Source organism: Tamandua tetradactyla, chromosome 7 (genome assembly GCF_023851605.1).
Source record: "Tamandua tetradactyla isolate mTamTet1 chromosome 7, mTamTet1.pri, whole genome shotgun sequence".
NCBI classification, from domain to species: Eukaryota; Metazoa; Chordata; class Mammalia; order Pilosa; family Myrmecophagidae; genus Tamandua; species Tamandua tetradactyla.
In genome coordinates this window covers 29,791,679-29,810,961 of record NC_135333.1, presented here as the reverse complement: position 1 = coordinate 29,810,961, position 19,283 = coordinate 29,791,679, and the positions used below count along the sequence as shown (strand labels likewise).

The window sequence follows — 19,283 nt, the reverse complement described above, 5'->3', positions numbered from 1 at the left end:
CCATCTGAGCTGCTACTTCCATCTAAATCTTATTTATTCTTTGAGGGCTGGCTTAGACACCACCTCCAGGAAGCCCACCTGATTGTCCCAGCATTTGGGATTTCTCCTGGGCTGTGCCTTGTGTTCTGTGGCAGGGTGGTGGTGTGTGTAGCTGTCTCTGTGGGTGCTTGTGGGCTCCCTGGTTGTGGGGACCAGGCTCTGCTCATTTGGGCATCAGTCTCCCCTTCGTGCACCTGGCCCAGGGCCTCGTCTGTGGACTCATGAGTCCAGGCAAAGATGCAGGGTCCCAGTGACCTGGCTGCCTTTGCCTAGTCTCCATGTTAGGTATCTGCCTTCCCATGGGGCAGAGAAGCCCACTAATTTCATAATCCTCACCAAGGTGTACTTGTCCCTATTTTACAGTCAATGAAAGCAGAGCTCAGAGAGATGAAATAACTTGCCCACAGTCACCCAGCCAGGAGTAGTCCAGGCAGAATTGGACCCAGGGTCTGTAAGGGACAAAGCCTGAAATTGTCCCTTAGTGACAGTGCCCAGAGAAGAGTGTTGTAAGGGGCCAGGCTGCAGGAGTCACAAAGGCTGTTTTCCCTTCCCTCCCACCAGCCATTTGGTACTTTCATGCAGTTAATGAACAAATATTTACTGAGCTCCTACTTTGTGCCAGACACTGTTCTAGGCACGGGGTCTCCAGTGATTTAAAAAAAAAAGAAATCCCTGCCCTAACATTCTCATGAGGAAAGCAGGCAATAATAAGTCAGTAAAATACGTAGGATGTTGGAAGATGAAAAGGGCTATGGAGAAAAACACAGCAGACTTCTTTGTGGGGTCAGGAGAGACAAGTCTAGGGGATTAATTAAAGTGGCCAGGGAATGCCGAGAAGAAGGCGATATTTATGTAAAGACTAAAGGAGAGGGAGTGGGGCATCGGTGTCACTGGGGAAAGAGCTTCCCAGGTAGGGGCCCTAAGCAAGTGCAAAGGTCCTGGGGTGGGTGTAAAGTGGAGGAGCAAGGGAAGGAGATGAGTTGGGGTGATGGGAGCCAGCTCTCTCAGGGCCTTGCGGGCAGGTGTACAATCTTCAACTTTTACTTTGAGAGAAAAAGTTGGTGTGGGGTTTGAGCAGAGGGATGAGATACGACTGACCTTGAGCCAAATAAGGTAGATGATGGCTGGAGAAGGTCCCCTCTCTTTCCCCTGGCCTGGCTGGGGAGAGGGGTAGCCATAGAGACTGCTAAGAGAGGGTGGGGTGCATAGAGAGGGCCACAGCCAGGAAAGGTCCTCAGGGAGCCTTCAGTAGGCCAGGGCTGGGGCCAGGAACCCTGTGACCCAGTTGCCAGATCATCTGAGATCATTTTGCATTTTCAAGCCTTAGGTTGTCAGCTATAAACTGGGAATAATAATCCCACGAGGGACTAAACAATCTACTGTGAGAGTCCCAGAGGTTGGGGGGGGGATGGGGGGATGGGCAGGCCTTAGGGCGGACTTCCTGGAGGAGGCAAGCCTCAATTGGAGCTTTAATGGGGTTAATTCCAAATAGAATTAAATTTGGTGGATGGGGACGTGCATGAGCAGGGCAGGGCATGGGGAAGAACATCCAGGAGGAGGAACGTCCAGAGCAGAAGCTCGGAGGCTGAGAAGAGCAGGACTCCGGAAAATAATGGGTGTGGCATGGAGCCAAGCTGAAGGCTCTCTGGGGAGTGGGAAGGCGAGTGCCCCTCCCTTCCGTGCCGGCCCGGAGCATTTGTTACCACCCTCCCCACTAACCCTCCACCCCCATCCCCACCCCCCAGGCAGCAGCTGGCAGGGCTGGAGCTGCCTCTTCAGCCAGGGCCTCTTTTTGAGCCACCTCTGGGGCTCCCTGGCCTGGCCCCACCCCTTGGGCTGCACTGGAGGCGGGGCCAGGCGGCCCCCAGACGGCAGGCGGGGAGGCTGGTGGAGCAGGTGGGGAGGGCTGGGGCCAGTCGGCTTCCTTGGCTCGGCCCCCGGGGACCGGAGCGCCACCTCCCTCTCCTCCCCTCCCCGCCTGTCCCGATGCCTCGCCAGCCTCCCCTCCCTGTCCGTTGGGGATTTGGGGGCTGAACTTATCAGGGGGTCCCAGGGCCAATGCAGTGCCGGCTCCTCCGCTGCCTGGCTGGAGCCCTCCTCGCTCTCCTGTGCACGGGGCTCCTGTCCCTGCGCTACCACTGGAGCCCGACCCCTTGGGGGGTGCGGGGGGCCCCGGAACTGAGCCAGCCGAGCCCTGGGCCTCCTGAACTGCAGCTGCGTGACATCTTTATCGCGGTCAAGACCACCAGGGCCTTCCACCGCCCGCGCCTGGAACTGCTGCTCGACACGTGGGTCTCCAGGACCAGGGAGCAGGTGACAAACGGGCAACTGGTGACCCTGGGAGTGGCCCCTGGCCTGAGGGGCTCCCAGCGGCCTTCACCCTGGGCTGGGGTCCCTGGCGCTGGAGGGAGACGCTGCCTGCCCCAGTCTGGGGTCATCTCCCGGGCGCCCCCTTCCTCCAGGCCGCTGTCACCCGTGCTCTGGGACGGCCTGTGGTCCTGCCTGGGTCCCTTGCTGGCCCTGACACCAGGTGCTTCTGGGTTTCTCTAAGCCCCGGTGTGAGAGCCCTGCACACCCTGAAACTGGGGACAGTGATGGGCATGGGGCCGCTGGGACAGATGTTTCTGAGAGGTCCTGACCCTGACATGCCCCGGGCCCCATGGTCCCCAGTGCAGGCCCCAGATATGTCTGTCTGTCCTGGCCCTGAGGGTGGAGAACAGGGGCTGAGCGACTCCAGAGGGAGAAAAGGGCTTCCTGGCACCCTGCCCCACCCACCCCAGCCCCCCAGGCCTCTGCTGCCTCTCCTGAGCTTGTTTCCTGTTGGGGTTGTTTCCGCGGGAGTAGAGGGTGAGTGTGTGCCGCGGTGGTGGTAGTGGAGGCAGTGGGGACAAGAGGTGGGGATGGGGCCTGCTAGGTGGGATTGTGTGTGTGTGTGTGTGTGTGTGTGTGTGTGTGTGTGTAAGCGCTTGCTCTCCAATGCATGGAGCCAGTGGCAATGTTAGACGTGTAATGACAAGAGGCAAGTGGGTGCTGGGGAATGCATGGCTTATCCCTTTGGGGAGGCAGTTTTGACAAGCTGAGTCCCCTCCGGCTCTTGCCCTCCTGCACCTGGTGCCCGCTTCAGGCAGCGTCAGTGACTCGGAATGGGGGGGCCTGTCTCTGGGGCAGGTGGAGGGGCGGAGTTACCACGCTTGTCCGCCACGTGGGCAGGCCCCATGGAAGCGAGCGGCTGAGCCTTTGGAGGGGGCTCCTGGGAAACCAAGGGCAGGGCAAGCTGATGTCTGGAAAAGACCTGGGCCCCCCGGGGGATGGGGCTCCCCTGCTCCACTTTCCTGGCACTGACTTCCTCCCTCCCTGGATTAACCCTTGCCCAGCCGGCCGCAGCACCCCAAGAGCTTCCCCAGGACCCTGCAGAGCTTCGCATCTCAGGAAGGTTCTGGTTCCTCCCGCGGAAGCCACGGAGGCTGGGCCTCCTGCAGACCTTCCTGTTTATGGCGCTGTGTGTGTGCGCCCGGAGCGTGGCCTCACGTGGTCCGAGGCCTTTTCCTGCCCTGTCTCTGATCACCATGGTGTCCTGGCCCCGGATGAGGAAACTGAGGTCAGAGAGGAGGAAGCACTTGTCAGCCTGGAAGCCAGCGGGTGACCAGGTCTGGGTGAGGGTCTTCGGGCCTCCGGCCTGGGCGGCTGGGCCCGGCAGGGCTAGGCACGTAGAGGACAGGCCAGCCCTCATCCCCAACCCAGGACTCCCCCAACCCCATCTCCCCTTGCCCAGCTGGCTGTTGATAAGTGAATAGGGATGTAGATTGGCCGTCTCAGGGGCCAATCTGGCAGCCAGGGTGGCACCTGCCAGCTGTTCAGCTCCTATAGGATTGCAAATCAGACCCATCACTCTATTTAACCCTCACATCAATTCATGAGAGGTATTGACAGCCCCATTTTACAGGCCAGGAAACTGAGGCTTGCAAGGTTGAGCGGAGGTAGGCAATGAATCCAGTGTTAGACCCCAGCCCAAAGGGCAGAGTCTAGAAACCTTGTCCTGTAAGAGATAGCTGGAAGAAGAGAGGCTGCTCAGATGAGGAGAAAGTGGCTCTTGCCGCCCCATCTGGGTCCCCTTCGCCCCCCACCTTTTGGTCATTGCTCTCTGTGACCACGGCCAGATACTTGTCCCCTTCGGGCCTCAACTCCCCCCTCTGCACGAATGATGGGGGGGTCTCAGGGTCGCTTTCTGCTGGGCGCTGGGCGCAGTCCTGAGCTGGTTAACTCCCGCGCTGGGCGCCCGCCCCGGCTGGTTAAGGACGGCTGGTGGCAGGTGGACCTTTGTGGCAGCAGGCCGGGGCTCGTGCGCTGGCCTTTGTCCCTGGCCAAGGGGCTGGACTGGGGGTGGTTGTTTTCTGCTCGAGGGGAGCCTTTCTCCTCCCCAGAGGCCCCTCGCAGGCAGGTGGGGTGACGGGCGGGGGGGTAGGCGGGGCCCACAGCCCCTCTTGTCTGGCAGCAGATGGTCCTCAGCCACCCCTGCCCTGACCCCAGCTTGCTGCTTCTCCCTTTGTTTTACTGATGCCTGTGAAGTTTTAACCATTGTCAGCGTCCCTCCGTAAGCAAGTCAACCCAGGCCTCTGCTGGAGGCGAGCTCTGCCCCGTCGGAGTGAAGCTTCCCAGGGGATTGACACTAACAACCTCAGGGTCCTCCCACCCCAAGACCCCCCCCTCTCTCCCGAGGGACCCCTCCCCGCCTTTTCCTCACCCAGCTCAACTTCACCCCCTTCTCCCCACAACACCACTACACACCTATTTATTCAGTCTAACTAGTTGGTTTTTTTTTTTTTACGTTTAATAGACTTCATTTTTAGGGCTGTTGAATGATTACAGAAAAATTATGTACAAAATACACAGTTGCCATATTTGTTACAATTTCGCATTAAAAAATATTTATCTTTTAGAGCCATGGTAGGTTTACAGAAAAATCATGCCAGAAGTACAGCATTCCTATATATCCACTCCCTTACACAGAGTTTTCCATTATTAACGTTTTGCATTAAGGGGGCCCCTTTGTTACCAATTGATGAGCCAATTTTATTACAATTATATTATTGGCTAAAGTCCATAGTTTACATTAAGGTTTATTCTTTGTGCTGTATAAACTTTATTGGTTTTTAAAAAATTTATATTGTGGTAACAGATACACCCTGAAATTTCCCATTTGACCCGCTTTCAAGTATGCAGCCCAGTGGTGTTAATTATTCCCACAGGGACGGGCACTGCCACCGCCCATTCCCCAGACCCCTCCGTCACTCCAGACAGAGACTCCCCACCCCACTCCTGCCCCTGTTGACCTGTACTCTGGTTTCTGACTCTCTAACTTTGCATATTCTGATTATTTCATATAAATAAGACCATACGCTATTTGTCCTTTTTATTTCACTTAACAGGATGTCTTTGAGGCTGATGAAGTATTGATTGGAATTATTAACTAAAGTCTGTCGTTTGTATCAGGGTTCGCTCTGTGTAATACAGTTCTGTGGGTTGTGACAAATGCACAGTGTCATGTCCTTGTCATTATATTATCATACGGAATAATTTCAGTGCCCTAAAAAATACCCCTTTTTTCTATATATTTTTTGTATTTTTTATTTTTATTTTTTCTCTACATTATCATTTTATTTCTTTTCCTGTTGTCTTGCTATTTCTTTTTCTAAATCGATGCAAATGTACTAAGAAATGATGATCATGCATCTATGTGATGATATTAAGAATTACTGATTGCATATGTAGAATGGAATGATTTCTAAAAATACCCTTTTGCTCCACCTATTCATCCCTTCCTCAGGTTGGTCACCTGAAACTCATGGTAGATACCGACCTTTTTTCTGTCCCTATGGTGTCGCCTTTTCCAGCTTGTCATAGAACTGGAACCAGACGGTGTGTGGCTCTGACTGGTTTTCATCAACATGCTTCCCTGGCCCATTTGGCTCAGGTTCCAAACTCCAGAGGGATCCACTGTTTGCCGGTTGTTTGGTGCGAGGGAACTGGGCAAGGAAGGCCTGATCTTAGTTTTGTAGGATCCCTCAGGGGCTGTGTTGGAAATGAAGTTGGGGTGGGGGGCGGGGCAGAGCAGGGAAGAGGTGACTGCAGAGGAGCAGCGGGAGGTGAGGATGGTGGGCTGAACCGGGGGTGGCCGTGGAGGTGGTGGAAGAGGTTGCATCTAGATAATTTGAATGTTGGGTGGACAGACTTTGCAGGCAGGCTGCAAGTGGGGTGTGCGAGAGAGAGGGGAGCCACAGATGACTCCCAGGTTTTGGGCCCTGGCAGGCGGGGCTGCCATATGCCGAGGTGCAGAGTAGGGGAGCAGGGCTTGGAGAAGTCAGGAGCTCATGATGCTCAGGGAGAGGTCCCAGCCGCAGTGGGATTGGAGAGCTTGGAGCCTGGCAGGGGAAGCCGGGCTTGAGGTGTAAATGAGAATCTCCTGGTTATTGACCGTGTTTGAAGTTGAGAAGCTGCTGGCCTTGCTGAGGAAGTGGGGGGATGGGACGGAGAAGGGAGCCAAGACCTGGGCTTGGGCTTGCCAACTTTTTCCTCAAGGCAATCGAAGGGACCCCAGCATTAGCTAAATCTGACTGTGGGAAGAAGACCCAAGAAGAGGGACTCAGAAGGGGCTGCTGCCCAGACCTTCCCTGATGGAAGTCAAGTTCTAGGACAGGGAGTCCCATCGGAACAGGCCTGTATCCTCTAGGATGCCGCCGTCTGGTGGGGGAGACCAGGAGATAATCTCTGAAAGTGAGTGGTCTCACCGTGAAGAGGAACTGGGGAGGGCATGGCAGGGGCCTAATGCAGGTGGAGGGGTGGCAGGAAGGCTTCCTGGAGGAGGTGGTGCCTGAGCTGGGAGTTAGAGGGCAAGGAGGAAGTGCTCCAGCAAGAGGGCACAACACAGGCAGAGGTTCAGAGGGGGAAGTGGGGGATGTGTTTGGGGAACTGAAACCCTTCAGGCTGCGAAACCCCAGGGTGGGGCCCGAAGTGACAAGGGGGCCTGGCATGATGGCTCTCGCTGGCCACATTCAGGAGGCTGGCCTTTACCCTAAGGACAGTGGGAAGCCATGGAAGGTGTTTGTGGGGGGAGGTGGGATGGGTGGATGTGGGGTTATCTAACTCTGGACCTGTTGGGAAAACAGATCTGAGGGCATGGGGCAAGGTTCCAGCAATAAGATAATGCTGTTGTGTGCAGCGAGAGGTGATGTGGCTTAGAAGAAGGCCTGGTCCCTCCCTGTGCCCAACCCTGGCTTCTATCCTTCTGGCCTCCTGTGTCTCAGCTTCTCCTGAGATACAAGGAGCTGAGCCGAGCTTCACTGCCCAACTCTTCCTTGTTCTTTCACACACATTGCCTCATTTTATATTTATGGCCACATCTATTTACAGGTGGGTAAACTAAGGCTCAGCGATGTGAAGGGCTGACTCCTGGAAAGGAGGGAGAGTTCTGTGGCTAACTAGAGAGGGGGATTGCAGCTGGGGGCCCTGAACCTGGAGGGAGGGGGACCTGAGTCATAGGAAGGGATGATCCAGGGGCCTTAAACAGCAGGCTGCTTGAGCCTTGCTCCTTGCAGAACGGGGGTGGGGGGGGACCCTCAATGAGCCTGATGGATGAGAGGACTGGCTTGGGCTGTTGAAAGGCTATGTACATGCTGGGCTGGGCACCAAGTGGGTATTAGTCCAGGCCCCAGGCTGGACGCATCTGTCTGTCTGACTTGTCTGTCTTTCTCTCCTCTCTTCCCTCTCAACCACCAGCCTCTCACCTGTGAGATTTAAGGCTGAATTTCCCAAGTGACATGATTTCTGCTATTTCCAGACACCTCCTATGCTACAATATCACTTAATAGCAGGCTGAGCCAACTTAGAGCAGGGGCTGTGGGACCAGACAATGTCGGTTCGAATCCCAGCTCCGCTACTCACTAGCTCTGTGAACCTCGGCAACTCACTTCACCTCTCCGGGCCTCTCTTTTCTCAGCTGTGAAATGAGGAAAATAATATCTGCAAATGTCAAAGCACTCAGCACCAAGCCCAGTGTATGACAAGATTCATTGCATGGTCACTATTATTATTTTTCTTTAAAGCTGTTTGCTTGCTTAATTTTCAAGAGAAACTTTATATCATGAAATTTTATATCATTTATAACATAAATGTATCACTTGAATTAAAAAGCATCCATGTGTGACATTTCAAGTTCCAGTTAGGTAAATCCCCTTAAGAACTGTATTGGATCACTGCTATGTTTGTGTATGTGGATTCATTCATTCACTCATTTCTTCAGCAAACGTGTTAGTTCAGCAGATGTTTCATGGCTGCTCCATGGCACTCACCCCCTCACAGAGGTGGCAGCCTGTAACTTCATGACTCCAATTCTGAGGAGGAAAAGAAGGGGTTGTGATGGGGGCGGAGGATCAACCCTTGTCTGGGGGACCAGGGAAGGCTTCACTCAAGAACTGAAGGAGACAGAAGTTTTGCTGTATGAGGAGAGAGGAGACATTTCAGCCACGGGAGCAGCAGGTGACAAGGCTCTGGGACATGGACAGAGTGGGGAAGACAGACGCACACAGGCCGGGTGGGCTGGGGAGCGGAAGGGGGCGGGGTCACCCACTCTAGCTGCGGTGTGGTCAGGGGATGGAAGTGAAGTGAAGTCAGGCCCGTGGGAGAGGCCGACGCTGGCGATGCAGAGGGCATGAAGGCAGGCCCCAGCTCATGGAGGGCAGAGTTCCCTGGCAGTCTGTGCTGGCCCTGCTGTCCATGTGGGTGTGCCCAGGCCGGGTTCCCCTTGCTTCAAAGGAACTTCTCCCCTAACTAACTGTAACAAAAGGGGAAATAAACAGGACAGCAGAAATCCAGATGATCGTCTGGCGTGTGCTTCTGGCCACATCACTTTCCGGGCCACAGAGCTGTGGGACCGCAGCAGGGAAGGAGCTGGAAAGCAGCGGCCACGGCCTCGTCTGGCCCAAGCGCAGCCCCTGGAAGGCCTGTCTCTGCCTCTCATTTAGGGTGTGTGGTTGGCTTCTTTAGGGCTTGAGAAGCTTCCATCCGCCTGGGAGGTGGTGAGGAGAAGGACCAGCCCCAAGGGTTCCGATCCCAGCTTGGCACTCGGATTGACTCAGGCTTGTCACTAGGGCTCAGTTTTGTCATCTGTGAAGGGGTCAGGCTGCAGCACCTGCCTCATGAGGTTTAGAGAGAGTCGCTGGGGATGAGGCCGGGGAAAGCTTCCGGTGTGGCATGGGGCAGGGGAAAGCGCTCAGAGCACTGGCTGGTTCCTCCCTGACCACCCGCCTGCCTCTAATCCGGGGAAGCTGGATTAGGACCTCTGCCCTTACATGGGCGTCTCTGTGTGGCTTGAAAGTGTGACTGTCTCCCTAAATGGTGCAGTGTCCCAGTGTGTGACGGTGAAAGGACCACGTGACTGTGTATGTATGGGGGCGCCAGGAGAGGGTGTGATTCTGCCAAGGGTGTGTAAATAGGGTCCTGCGATGCTGGTCTGTAAAGGGGATAAGTGTGGAAACTGATGGGGTGTAGACCGTGATGTGATGTTGTTCCGTGGCGGGGCGGGGGGCTGAGAGAGTGCTAAGGTTCTAAAGGCGTGTGCTGCGAGACGGGTGTGTGTCTGTCCTGAAGGAGGCAGGCAGTTCGTCAGGGGGCTGGCGCGGGGTTGTCCCTTGGCGGACCTGAGTCCTGATGCCTCTTTCTCCTCCCCAGACCTTCGTCTTCACTGACAGCCTGGATGAGAGCCTCCAGGAGAGACTGGGTAACTCTGTCCGGCCTGGGTGGGGAGGCGGCCCCACGGCTGTTGCTAGGAAAAGTCGGGGTGGCTGCAGCCTGGCTTGGGGTCTTCCGGAAACAGGGCCGTCCCACCCTGAGCACATGGGGATTCCCCTTTGCCCAAGAGGGAGTAGCTTCTTCCTTTGAAATGGGGTGTGAGAAGGGGCTGCTCCTTCTCTGAGCCTCAGTTTCCCCACCTGGAAAACAGTAGAGGCTGGGCTGCCCCAGGCTCTCTGAAGCCTGGCCCTGCTCTACATTCCCAGAGGGTGCAGGGCTGTGGGGAGGAGCCAGTTGGAACCCCTGACCCCTCACTTCTCCAGGGCCCCACCTCGTGGTCACCAATTGCTCTGCAGAACACAGCCACCCAGCCCTGTCCTGCAAGATGGCTGCCGAGTTCGACACCTTTTTGGCCAGTGGGTTGAAGTGAGTTTGCCTGGGTTTCTTGGGACAGGAGTAGTCTTTGGCTCAGGCCAGCCCCAGAATAGGATGTCAGGTCAAAAGAGGGAAGCGGTCTGACCCCAGTGAGTATAACCATGGATCTGACCCCACCCACTTGCACCCCCACCCACCTGGCAGGCAGTGTGAGGTAAGCTGGGCAGACCATCCCATTCAGATCCTGCCTCTGGCTGGCTGTGTGACCCTGGGCCAATGTCTTAACCTCTCTGAGTCCTGGTCCTTACCTGCTTACACCTTCTTCGGGAACTTATAGGACAAAACAGGAGCCTGAAACATCAGCCCTTCCCTGCTTCATCCCGGTGCTGTTTGTAGACAGACTGGGAGGCACAGGTCGAGGCTGGGACTGGCTTTGTGCAGGGGGAGGGACTCTGGGATAGGGGCACTTGATTCCAGGAAACCACCCCGCACCCCACCCCCGACTCATGAACGGCATGGCCAGGTGGTTCTGCCACGTGGACGACGACAACTACGTGAACCCGCGGGCGCTGCTGCAGCTGCTGGCCACCTTCCCCGCGGCTCGCGACGTCTACGTGGGAAGGCCCAGCCTGAACCGGCCGATCCACGCCTCGGAGCCGCAGCCCAGCAACCGCACCGTGGGTCCCTCCCTTCCTCCTTTGCAGATTGGCTGCTGGGGGGGGCGGGGGGGACCGAGGAGGGACCGTAGCAGAGGAGCAGCAAGTTCCCAGGACCCACCAGGCTCCAGGTGTTGGGATGTCCCAGGCTCCCTTAGCCCCAGGGAAATGACAGGTCAGGGGCTGCCCCTCTCCAGAGGTAGTGCCTAGAGCAGAAGTTGGGCCCTTTGTGGGGTCCCTTTCCCCACTGCGGGTCACCATCTGCTTCAATAGGGAAAAAGAGTAGAAAATGCAAAGCCTTAAATTTCAGAAGCGAATCAGCCTTTGGTATGATAATGAACATGCTTCTGGGCCCTGGGCCAGCTGCCCTGGGGCCTAGAGTTGAGGGCCAGGAGGGATTCCCCAGGCTCCCACAGGGTCTCACCCTTGGTGTCCCACCTCCCTTAAGCAGTTTGCCTGAGGGGTTGAGAACTCAGCTCTGGCAGGGGACTGCCATGTCCTGGCCTCATTACTTTGAATGAAATTACCCAATCTCTCTGTGCCTCAGTTTCCTCTCTGTGAAACAGAGGTGATAACAGTCCCTACTTCATAGGGTGGTCGTGTGCATGAAGGAAATAATTAAATGAAGTCACCTATGCAGTGCTGGCAGCGGGCCCTGGCCCATGGCAGGTGCTAGGGAGGGCAGATGGTCAGTATGAGCTCAGCCCAGCCTTCGTTTCTGAGCCAGGTCTCTCCTGGGCACATCCAGTGTCCTGCTGGGCACACCCAGGCCGCATCCCCCATGATGTGTATGAACACCCTTCTTGGCACACTCGCAGTGGAACCCCAAGGACTCTGATTTGAAATGCATCAGAACCCCAAAAGCGTCCAGGCTGGTTCAGATCCTAGGGTCCTGGAGGCTGAGATAGCAAAGGGGGCAAGAGCTCCAGCTCAGGGTCCAGCTGGGATCTCAGACAAGTGATTTCAAGTCTCTGCCCCTTGGTCACCTGGCCTGCAAAATGGGGATCGCCTCTGCATCACAGTGTTTGTGTGTAGGACTCTTGGGGGGGGGGTATTGCTCATTGTTGCTGTGGTCACGTGGGAGCTGAAGCCACTCATTCATTAATTCATTGCACAAACGTTCATTGGGTACCTTCTGAGGGCCTGGTCCCCCTGGAACCTGCTAGTTCTGGCTTGTTGAGCCCAGACTTTAAAAGGGCAGCATTTGCAGAAGTAGCCTAGCAGAGGCCTTGGGCAGGGAACATCTCTGGGCCAGGAGAACTGCTGGATTTCAGAACCGGAGCAGATGTTTGTGCTCACCAGGGACAAACTGAGGCACAGAAAGGGGATGTAGGTTTCTTAAAGTTCCAAAGTTTGAGAGGAGACCAAGGAGGCCCCTGCATCCAGCTCCCTAACTCCCCACCCAGGGCTCAGCTCACGGCTGGGACACGGCAGATAGCTCAGTCCAGAGCACCCTGCATCAATTAAGCACCAACTGTGTCCTTAGGAGGAAGTAACCATAGGAATTTTCTAGACCAAGAGATGATACAGAGAAAGGATAGAGCATTTCCCAAAAAGCCTTAGAAAAACCCAGATGTGAAGTCCCGAGGTGATGTTTGGCAGGGTCAGAAACTGGTTTAGATCAGTGACTGGAATGTGGAGGGCTCGAGGCCTCAGGGGCTCCCAGGCCTGTCTCTCTTCACTCCATGATAGGCCTCGTTTTCTCCTGCAGAAGCGCGTCCTCAGGTGCAGCTGCAGGTGTGGGTGGGCCGGAACCTGGGCCCCCAGCCCCCAGCCCCAGCCCCCAGCCCCGGGGTAGAGCGGGTATCTTCCCCCATCAGCAGAGTGAGCACAGGGAAGGACTCTGATTGGCTGGCCTGCATCACGTGTCTGCCACTGGTCCAGAGGTGGGGCTTGGTGGTGGCTCCCTCCTGGGGCACCTGTCCATCCCTTTGGCCCGGGGGAGCGAGGGCTGTGTTAGGCAGCCTCTCCAGAACTTCATGGAGAGAGGTAGAGACATTTCTCAAGGGGTGGAGGGAGGGTGTGGTGTGCAGGCTGGACAAAAACAACCCAGGCCCCTTTAACTGGAATCCAGAGGGATTTAGATCTGATGGGTGATTGTACCATTCTTAATTAGCCATGTGACTTTGAGCCTCGGTTTTCTTGTCTATAAAATGGGCATAATAATGCCAGGCTGTAGCAAGACTCTAGTGAGATGTAAAATAAAGAGCATTTGAGTTTGGGGTGAGGGGTGGCCTGGCCACTGCCCTGCCCCCTGCCCCTAGCCCATACCACTCCGTCCTCCCCCGCAGAGGCTGGTACACTTCTGGTTCGCTACTGGGGGCGCCGGCTTCTGCATCAACCGCAAACTGGCTTTGAAGATGGTCCCGTGGGCCAGGTGAGCAGAGATCCACAGGTGGGCAGGGAGTTGGGGGCTGCTAGGGTGTGGAGGGCCTTTGCAGACAGAAGGGCTTGTGAGCCAGCACAGGAGAAACTGCCCCTCATTCATTGCATCAGAACCAGGCACTGGGAGTGAGTGGTGAGCAAGCTGCCTGTCGTCCTTGTCCTCAGGGAGCTGACCGGTGAGGGCACAAGTCAAGGGGACTTCAGGAGCCTCAGTCCCCTTGTCTGTAAAATGGACCTGATCATAGGATAGCCAATAGTTATTGTGTGGGCTAAATGAGAAAATGTCTGGGTTGGCCTTTAGGTAGGCTCTGAGCAGGCAAGCGATAGCTCCTGTTCACAGCTGAGCTCTCTTCTGACCTTGCTAGTGCCACAGGGGAGGTGTGAGCCAAGTGTGTGGGCATTCAGGGAAGGAGAAGGGCCATCTGTTTGGGGATGGAAGGGAAGGCTTCCTGGAAGAGGTGGCATTTGAGCTAGAATGGCATTGAACTTCTGTTCCTAGAGGGCCCTAGAAGAGGGGGGTTCTGGAAGTGCTGAGAGCTCTCAGATATGGGATGAGGGTGGGGGGGACTCTGGTGTTCTAGAGAGGAAGCGGCAAAGGCCTGGCCTCTCTTGGTCTGCCAGGTGGGCTGGCATTATTATGACAACATCAGTGGCCACTACCTGGTATTGAGGGTTGACCCTGATACCAGAGCATCACAGCACGTGGAAGGAAATGGTATAACCTTGTTTCTACAAGGCTAAGCATGTGACTGGTCCAAGGTCTTCCAGCCGCTGGGTTTGGCTCCAAGGCCTGTGGGCTTGGACATGACACCATCCTGCCCTGCTCTGCCCTGGATGGGGAGGGGTTTCTAGGGGAGATTCATGCCTGGAGTGGGGAGCAGCATGCTGTCCCACGCATGTCCTCAGCAGGCCTGTACGTAGGAGCCAGTGGTCATTCCTGTACCTGGAGTGGCCCCGCCTGGACTCCTGCCCACCAACAGGAGGATTAGTGGCAGGCACGCCCTCTGGGCAGGTATAGCCTGTGAGCACTCTAGTCCCCTGCACGCACTTGCCCCCTTGGCCAGACATCCTGTGCAGGGGTCAAGCTGCCCACTCATCCAGGCAGCCCTGGTTCCGGGGGGCATTAATGTGGGTGCGCAGTCAGCTTACACCTTGCTGGGACACTCTTCTTTCCCTCCCCCAACACCTGGCTGCTCCTGACTCAGGTTAGAAGACTCTAAATACTGCCACCTCCTCCGGGAAGTCTGCCTCACCCTCTACTTGTCCCATGGGCTATGTATTTCCCAGACTCACTTAGCATCAGCTCTACTGCCTTGAAATGATCTGCTCCTTTGCCTGTCTCTCAAGGACAAGGGACTCAACTTTGTGTCCTCAGCCCTAACACAGTCCGCTACCCCAGAGATACTCAACATTAAGTGAGTGAATGAAAAGAAAGAGAGTGAAGGAAAGGATCCCTTTATAAGGGGCTTCCCCTCCATTTAGTTCCCACACCTGTGCCTCTGAGGGTGGGGCCATTATCACCACTATTTCACAGATGAAGAAAGGGAGGCCCGGGGTGGGGAGTGGGGTTCCTGGCTTGCCCGAGGTCACGTACTCTGCCAGCTGGCCCTGGGGGAGGCGGGGAAGGCTTGGCTGGCCTGGGCCTGGGCCGGCGGCCACAGCACGGTTCTGTCCCTCAGCGGCCCTCGCTTTGTGGACACGTCCGCCCTCATCCGGCTGCCGGACGACTGCACCGTGGGCTACATTGTCGAGTGTAAGCTGGGCGGCCGCCTCCGGTCCAGCCCCCTTTTCCATTCTCACCTGGAGACCCTGCAGCTGCTGGAGGTGGCCCAGCTCCCAGAGCAGGTGAGCTGGCCATGGCTGGTGGGAGCGGACATGGAGGAGGCATGGAGGGTTGGGGCAGACTGTGAGCTCAGGAGAACATGGAGGTTTCTGGCCTGAGCCAACCCCTGTGAATGGGGAAACTGAGGCTCAGGGTGGCGAAGGACCACATAAGGGCACGCACTGACTCAGCCCCTTCCAGCTCTCAGTTTCCACAATTTGTGATACTAGAAATTTTTGATCTGGTCCCCAGATGCCACTGGAAGGGGCTGTACAGACAAAATGAAGCGTGTCTTCAAGCCCTCTCTAATTGCTCACTACCTCCACTCTTCAGCCTTCCACCCTCCGCTGCTGCCTCTGGGCCAGCCCCCACCCCCTAAGGCCTGCCCTTTCCAAACTTCCCATAGGCACGTCCTCCATCATCCAAGCTTGCCTGTCCACTGTGCGCTGCTTTTCTGAACCCAGATGTTACTTGGAAGGAAAGGGCCTTTTATGGGAACACTCAGGTGTCTTGTTTGGTTGGGGCAGGGGGAGAGGGGCCCCATTCCACCACCTGGCAGGTAATGGCTCTGCTCCTGGGTGGAGCTGGCGTGCCTTGCTGATGCCACCCATTGACTCAGGGGGTTCCAGCCCTGGAATGGTCCTGGCTGGGAGTGCCCCTGGGAACTTCCACCCACCTGTGTGAGTCAGAACCATTTTGGCTGCGAGTGATAGAAAATCAACCCAGACAGGCCCAAACAGAAAAGGCAGTGTATTGGCTCATCCAGCCGAGAAGCTGAGGGCTTGGCTTGCCGGGGACTGGCTGGGTTCCGGGGTCCCCTCTGTCTCCTGTCTCGTCTGCTCTCCTTGTTGGCCTCATCCTAAGCAGGCTCACCTCGCGTGCTGGTGAAACGGCCACCCTGGGATTCTGCTGTCCGCATGGAAAGAGACCTCCTCCGTCCCCCAGGTCCCAGGCCCGGAGCTCATTGGATCACTGGCCTGTCCTCAACTGGTGCCTGGAGTTACTGTTGATTGGCCAGTCCCATTAGGACCACAGGGCCTGAGGGTGTGTGTGTGCTGGAGCCAGGAAAGGGGGCAGCCCAAACCAAGGCACCCTAGCTGTTAGGGTATTCTGGGCACCTGCCATGCCAGGGTAGATCCCATGGGACCGTCTTCTCTCACTCTCAGTTTCCTGAAGTTCACATGGGGTCAGTATTAATATCATCCCCGTTTTACTGCTGGGGAAACTGAGGCCCAGAGAGCTGAACATGGCCCACAGCTAGTATAGGGCAAAGGGAGGGGGGATTGTACCTTCATAGCCCCTAAGCCCCAGTGTTCAGCCACTTGGCTCTACTGGGGGCATTTCCCCCTTTTCTTTGCAGAGTAGCATAATCCACGGCTCAGGGTGGAAGGGATTTTCCAAGGCTTGACAGTAAGTGGTGGGAAACCTCAGTTCTTGCCCAGGTGCACATTGACTGGAAAGGTGACTTCACCTCTTTAAGCTTCAGTTTCCTAATCTGTAGGTTGAGGGCATCATTTTAGCCTCTCGGGAGAAATGAAACTCAGGGGAGCAAATGGGATTATGGGCATGGAAGTCCTCTACAAGCTGTGAGTGCTATTGGGGGATGTGGCGGGCTCCTCCATGAAGCACCCATTGCTGCCAGTGGCGTTTCAGGTGCAGAGGCCGGCAGGTGGGAGAGGAGCCTTTCTGTGCTTCTCAGAAAGCCTTATGTGCCATTCCTGCCTGTGTCAAAATGCTGCCCCCTTGTGGGGATCTCCAGTAGGACATCCCCCAACACATCCCTTCTTGGCTTTTCTCTTTACCAGGTCACCCTCAGCTATGGAGTGTTTGAGGGGAAACTCAACGTCATTAAGCTACAGGGCCCCTTCTCCCCTGAGGAGGACCCCTCCAGGTGGGCCTGGGTTTGATCTTCTGGGATGGGAAGACTGGAGGCCGAGTCCAGGCGTCCAAAGGTGGGGGAAAGGGGGGGAGGGTAGTGGGATGGGCCCCCGTGACTGACAGTGCAAAGCTTGGAGTGGAGGGAGTGGGATTTCAGTTCCTGCTCTGCCTCTGGCTTGCTGTGTGACCTTGGACAAGTGCCTTGCCCTCTCTTGGCCTCAGTCTCCCTATTTGTAATATAAGGAGGCTGGGCAGAAAAGAGGGGGAGAGCGGCCTCATTTAGGGATGTGACAAGGGACCTCCCCCGGCCTTGCAGGGGCTTTGGACTTGTCCAAAGTGTCTAGGGACACTTTTGATTGTCACAGCTTGGAGGAGGAGTGCTATTGGCATCTAGCTGATGGAGGCCAGGGATGCTGCTACAGGACAAACACCCACCACAAAGAATTATCCAGCCCCAAATGTCAACAGCAGTGGGATGGAGAAACCCTGCTATAAACCACCCCTGTGATGTGTGCTCCTCTTGGGTGGAACCCGGCTCACTGGGGTGAGGATGGGCTCACGGCGACTCTCTTGTCCATTTCTGGTCTTTCCACAGGTTTCGTTCTCTCCATTGTCTCCTCTACCCAGACACACCCTGGTGTCCACAGCTGGTGGCCAGATGAACCCTGACCTCCTGGGCAAAGGTTGCGCCAAGACCTCTGGTTGTCCTGCATCCCAGGCTGTCCCTGGCATGTGTTCTGTGGCAGGCAGTCCCAGGCAGGGCATGCAGGATCTGGGTGGAAGCTGGCACTGAAGGCATCTCAGGCCCCGGGGAGGTGGGCTGGGCAGCTCAGGGACCAACTAGGTAGACCAGGTGAGGGCCAGAGAGGCCCCAGGGGCTGGGCTCCCATGGGCCTTGTGTGGTGAACTGGACAGAGGTGTTTGAGTTGGGCTCAGGCCCGGGGTTCCTAATCTTACAGAGAATGACATGCGCCCCTGCCCTAGGCTCTGGTCTCTCAGTCATTCCCCTGGAGCTCCTGGGCCACCTGCCGCTGTCTCCCTTGACCAGATCCCTGACCACTGAAGGGACCCGGGTAAAATGAAGGCAAAATATAGGGTCTGTAGTGTTTACCAATGCTGACCTGGTATCCTGCTCCCGATGCCTCTCGCCACACCACCTTTGCTAACAGAATCGATTTTGTCTAGAAACTTAGCATGCCCAAACCCAGATGATGGATCATGATGGGTCTCAGCCAGCTGTGATGATCCTTTCGCTCACTTTTCCAGCTCCCTTTGCTGTTAGGAGCTATCATGTGACCCAGCTCTGGTCAATGTGAACTAAGCAAAGTCAATAGAGAGACTTCTGGAAAGAGATTGCAACCTCATACCCCATCTTCCTGCTTTGAAGATGGATGCAATGGCTGGATCTGAGGCAGCTACCTTGCCACCATGAATGAAAGGCCAAGACAATCATCCATAGCTGTCCCCTCTAGTTTTTGGTTCTATAAGAAAATTAAACCCTTATTTGTTTAAGTCTCTCTGTGTCAAGTTTTCTGTTTCATGCAGCCCTGATTGGGTTAGGGTCTTTGATCTGTCTGTCACAGTGGTCCTTTTGTGGAATGGACTTCAAGATACTGTCAGTGATGTTGATGTGGGTCCTGGAGCTAGACTGTCCTCACTGGCACTTGACCTCTCTGGCCTGTTTGCTCATTTTGCCCTCACACATTGCAATAGGGGTGAGATGATATGGCATTTTTAGACAGCACAGCACAAAGCCTGGCAAGGAGGCAGGAAGGGCTCAATGAATGGTGACCATTGTGAGTGTGTGTATGTGTGTGATGATGTATCAGGGTGTATGAGGGCTTCATGTATGTATGTGTGGCATGGACTTTTCTACATATGTATGTGCACAAGGTAGGTGTGCACTGTGTGCATTTGTGGCTGGCATCACAATGTGCGCGTGATGGACATGCATGTGTCACATGTGCCAAGGGGAACTGGTGTGCTGGGACTTGTTCCCCCTTTTCTCTGACTTCAGGGCCTGAGTTGGGGGTGGGGTTAGACAGTCAGGGAGGCAGGGTGCAGACTCTGAGCCGAGGGATTCAGCCTCAGGCATCAGATAAACGGGCCATTTGACAGTCAAGGTAAATGCAAGTGCCAGTAGAATTTTGAGTCCCAAAGAGGCTGGATGAATGAAGGGAAGTGATAGTGGTAAAATTTCAGGCTTAGTGGCTCATAGGAGGGGAGAGGGTCAAGGATGAGGTGGCCTTTACTCCCCACCCCATATCATGCCCAGTGATGTTGGGGGTTGGGGTCATAGTGGGGCTTTAGGGAGGGGGGAGGGAACGGGGGAGTAGCTCTGACCC

The 19,283-nt window shown here is 55.7% G+C and overlaps 1 protein-coding gene across 3 annotated transcripts; it reads left to right on the top strand.

Annotated features, from left to right (window-relative positions):
• Positions 1–1,752: 1,752 nt before the first annotated feature.
• MFNG (MFNG O-fucosylpeptide 3-beta-N-acetylglucosaminyltransferase) lies at positions 1,753–18,453 on the top strand. Of its 3 annotated transcripts, none has more exons than XM_077168749.1 (9): positions 1,753–2,352; positions 9,763–9,811; positions 10,146–10,248; positions 10,721–10,874; positions 13,145–13,230; positions 14,918–15,083; positions 15,467–15,565; positions 16,866–16,951; positions 17,534–18,453. In XM_077168749.1, the coding sequence occupies exons 1-9, from the start codon at positions 2,098–2,100 to the stop codon at positions 17,598–17,600; spliced, it is 1,065 nt and encodes a 354-aa protein (XP_077024864.1). In that variant the 5' UTR covers positions 1,753–2,097; the 3' UTR covers positions 17,601–18,453. The 3 variants fall into 3 exon arrangements, with proteins under 3 accessions (XP_077024864.1, XP_077024865.1, XP_077024863.1); XM_077168748.1 differs by lacking the exon at positions 1,753–2,352 and adding an exon at positions 2,932–3,686; XM_077168750.1 differs by lacking the exon at positions 15,467–15,565 and having other exon boundaries at positions 1,757–2,352.
• Positions 18,454–19,283: the final 830 nt, after the last annotated feature.